Raw genomic sequence first — 3684 nt, 5'->3', positions numbered from 1 at the left:
TGAACACTGAATTTGACCCACCCGACCCGTATCATATGCACGGGTTTTCGAACCCAAAAGGAGAATTACATGGTAAAAGTACTAGAGTAGTCCCTGTACTATATCTTGGATTTCACTTTGGTCCATTTACTAAAAAATGGACAAATTGATCCTTGTATGTTTGATGAAAGAGAAAAATAATCCCTCCCTTAAAATTGTATTATTAGATATTTATTTTTATGTTTTATGTGTAAAGCATAATAATAAATTTATTCTTCAACCGTTATTATATTTATTCATTTTGGCCCTTACTCTTGTTATCTGAAGCAAATTGATCATAAACCTTGTACTTTACAACATATAGAATCTAAAAACACGTAACAAAATTTAAAAATCATAAATAAAATTTATAATTCCAAAAATTATAAAAAATAATTAAATCTAAAAAATTAAAACGAAAAAAATTCTAATCTTTTAAATCAAATTTTTAATATTTTTTTAATTCAAACATATTTAAAAATATAAAAGACAACTGATGCTTGAATATCATGAACACAATGTGAATAGAATAAAAAATTATCCGACTCTACTTGAAAAATTCAAGTCTAAAACTTAAATCACTTAAATCTAATACAATTTATATCTAAACATTACCCGAACTTAAAATAATTCAAACTTAAAATTAACTTCAAATATAAAATGATCAAACTCGAAAAACCCAAATAACTTGAAATTTTTAAAACCCAAATTGATTAATCAAACTCAAAACTAACTTGGTTGCTGCAAAATAATTTTAAGTATAAGCATCTATAAGATAATATTTTTCATTAAAAATATTCGTTCTAAAAAAATAATTTGAATTAATTAATTTAATTAAATCGTCATATATATAATCCAAAAAAATTTTATTAATGAATGGAACACAATTACATATAGAGATATCTATGATTCGAGTCGAATTAAATTGATACTCAATTTTAAAAAAATTCTAAATTCTAAATCAAAATACTTATATTATTGTTAAAAAAACTAATAAATGTATTTTTATAATTAAATTTAAATATAAAATATTTAAAAAATCATTTTATTTACATATAGGTTGGCTTACAAATATATACTCTTTGTTTAAGTCCGACCCAAATTAATTTGAATCAACCGACTCATGAAAATCTCTAATTTACGTTTTCTGAATTTCTTTGATTTAAAAAAACCTTATTGAATTATGTGTAGTTCACAGGCTAAGTTTTAAAAACTATTATTGTTTTTAATTAAGAAAAATCATTATTTAAGTTCTAAATTTAGCAATAACTTTTATATTGGATTTGAATTTTTCTTTATCTAAATTAATCTCTAAATTTAATAATGGTTCTCATATTGGAGTCTGAACTAATATAATTGTTCTTAAATTAGTTTTAATTTTTTTATTCAAATCAGTCCCTAAACTTAGCAATTGCTCCTACATAGTAGCTTGAACTTTAAGATTTTTAAAGAAATATAAAAAAACTAACTTGATAAAAAAAAGCTCAAGCTTAATATGAGAACAAAGACAAAATTCAGACCCAAAAATGATTTAACCCTTTAAATTAATATCTATAAAAAATATTATCATTAACCGTAATTTATTTTAAACTTCACAGGCAGAATTAACAAATGGTATACTTAATTATTTTTTAAATCCGTTTATGTAATTAAAAATAAACCGCAAGTATAACAAAAAGTAATCCATACATATGTGTGCGTATAATATATGATATTATATCTTTTCGTAAGAAACGGCCTTGGGATGAGGCTTTCGTTGCCCACCATTCATTCAAGATAAAACATGCAGTGTAACCAGAAACCATAAACAAAAGCACTATCACACTCTTTATTTCATTGCCCCCCTTACAGATTTGCAGCCCATAAACAAAGAAATCAAAAGACAAAATAGCCAATAACAATGGCACTCAGAATGTGGGCTTCTTCCACTGCCAATGCACTCAAAATCTCTTGTTCCTCCAAACCTAATGTTTCCCTTGCTTTCTCACTCTCTAGATGCTTTTCCACTGGTACTTACTTATACCCCTCTTTTTGTTTACTGCTTTAATATAAGGATTGTGATGTGGATAAAATTTGTTGAATTTTGCAGTTTTGGATGGGCTGAAGTATGCTAATTCACATGAATGGGTGAAGCATGAAGGTCCTGTGGCTACCATTGGCATCACTGACCATGCTCAGGTATATTTGGATATCATATCCTTTTCTCCTTATCCGAAACGATATCTCTTTTATATAATTCCGTGTGCCACATTTAATGCGGCATACGGTCGAGTTTATTTTAAATCAAGTTAATTTGGATATAGTATTTTGAGTTTAGGTAACTTTTTAGAAATTAATACGTCATTTTATCATATACTGACTTATAATTTTATTAATTTTAAGAAATTAAATAAAAAAATTTCATTTTAAAGGATTAAAATATTTTTTATGCACATTATCTTCATCTTTGGTTTTAAATCAAATTAAGTTGGATATAGTAAATTTTTGGGTCAGCTAAGGTCGGAATTATTATTAGAATCTTTGAGTAAGTTTCTAGTTTATTTTATTTCGGATTTAGTCCATTTTTTGTTTTTGGAAAGATTTTTTAAGTTATTTTTTATTTGAGTTATTTTTAAACTCGAATTAAATTGATTCAAAATATATTAAATTTAGATTCGAATTAATCAAACCAAATTTTCAAGTCATTAACACAAGATTATTTTTTTGTGCTCTAAAAGGACCATCTTGGAGAAGTAGTGTTTGTGGAGTTGCCGGAACCAGGTGGTTCAGTGAGCCAAGGAAAAGGGTTTGGAGCAGTGGAAAGTGTTAAAGCAACAAGTGATATCAATTCCCCAATCTCCGGCGAAGTCGTGGAGGTTAACTCCAAGCTGTCCGAAACTCCGGGCCTGGTATAATAAAACTCTCTCATTTCTACTCTATGTGCTTTCCTCCGAACCCCAACTCTTGACCTAGTATCACTAGGTGTTCATTTCAAAACTTTTTTTGTAGGTTCGAATAACAGGGACAATCCTATTTGTAGTGTGTGGGTTAACAATAATTCATTATCTTATAAACTCAATTTTAACTCTTTTTTTTCTTTCTTTCTTTTTTTTTTTTTTTGATGTTGAAGATCAACTCAAGCCCATATGCAGATGGATGGATGATCAAAGTGAAGCCAAGCAGTCCATCAGAGTTAGAATCATTGATGGGTCCAAAGGAATACACCAAATTCTGTGAGGAAGAAGATGCTTCCCACTAAGAAACCATTGTACCCTTATTTTCAAACTTTGTGTTCAAGAAATAAGGTTTATTGCAATTTTAATTTTATGTCTATTTATCATAACATCTTCCTTCCCCTCTTTCTAGTAATGAAATCTTTGTTTCACTTATTTGATGGTAACACTAAAATAAACAAGAAGATGATTGTTTGCTTTGTGGTTAGAACTTGAAATTGGGCAGGCCAGTTGATATTGGATTGAGTCATATGGGTTTCAAAATTTATTTTATATGATTAAATTGGGTTGAATTGGGGTTAGGTTTAAGTTGATCTCCCAAAATTTATTTTGCTTTTAGGATGCAACAAATCTTAACGGCCTAACATGATACCAGAGGTTTATGGGTTGAGTTAGGCCGGACCTAAATAATGGGGTTTCTAGACCTTGTCTTTGCCCAAGCCCAACTCAAAAC

At 28.3% G+C, this 3684-nt stretch overlaps 1 protein-coding gene across 1 annotated transcript; it reads left to right on the top strand.

The window, feature by feature from the left end:
• Positions 1–1693: 1693 nt before the first annotated feature.
• On the top strand, positions 1694–3386 carry LOC107933689 (glycine cleavage system H protein, mitochondrial). Its single transcript, XM_016865963.2, has 4 exons — positions 1694–2027; positions 2108–2196; positions 2736–2906; positions 3128–3386. Exons 1-4 carry the CDS (start codon positions 1919–1921, stop codon positions 3254–3256), a joined length of 498 nt encoding a protein of 165 aa, XP_016721452.1. The 5' UTR covers positions 1694–1918; the 3' UTR covers positions 3257–3386.
• The last annotated feature ends 298 nt before the right edge of the window (positions 3387–3684 follow it).

This window comes from Gossypium hirsutum, chromosome D03, assembly GCF_007990345.1.
Source record: "Gossypium hirsutum isolate 1008001.06 chromosome D03, Gossypium_hirsutum_v2.1, whole genome shotgun sequence".
Taxonomy (NCBI): domain Eukaryota; kingdom Viridiplantae; phylum Streptophyta; class Magnoliopsida; order Malvales; family Malvaceae; genus Gossypium; species Gossypium hirsutum.
Note: the sequence above shows the minus strand (reverse complement) of the source record. Positions and strands in the feature narration are given on the sequence as shown.

Excerpts from the sequence above, each read along its gene's own strand:
- LOC107933689 (XM_016865963.2), top strand. The coding sequence starts at position 1,919 with ATGGCACTCAGAATGTGGGCTTCTTCCACTGCCAATGCACTCAAAATC. Across the intron at positions 2,028-2,107 it reads CTCTAGATGCTTTTCCACTG|TTTTGGATGGGCTGAAGTAT; the intron begins GTACTTACTTAT and ends TGAATTTTGCAG. Across the intron at positions 2,197-2,735 it reads GCATCACTGACCATGCTCAG|GACCATCTTGGAGAAGTAGT; the intron begins GTATATTTGGAT and ends GTGCTCTAAAAG.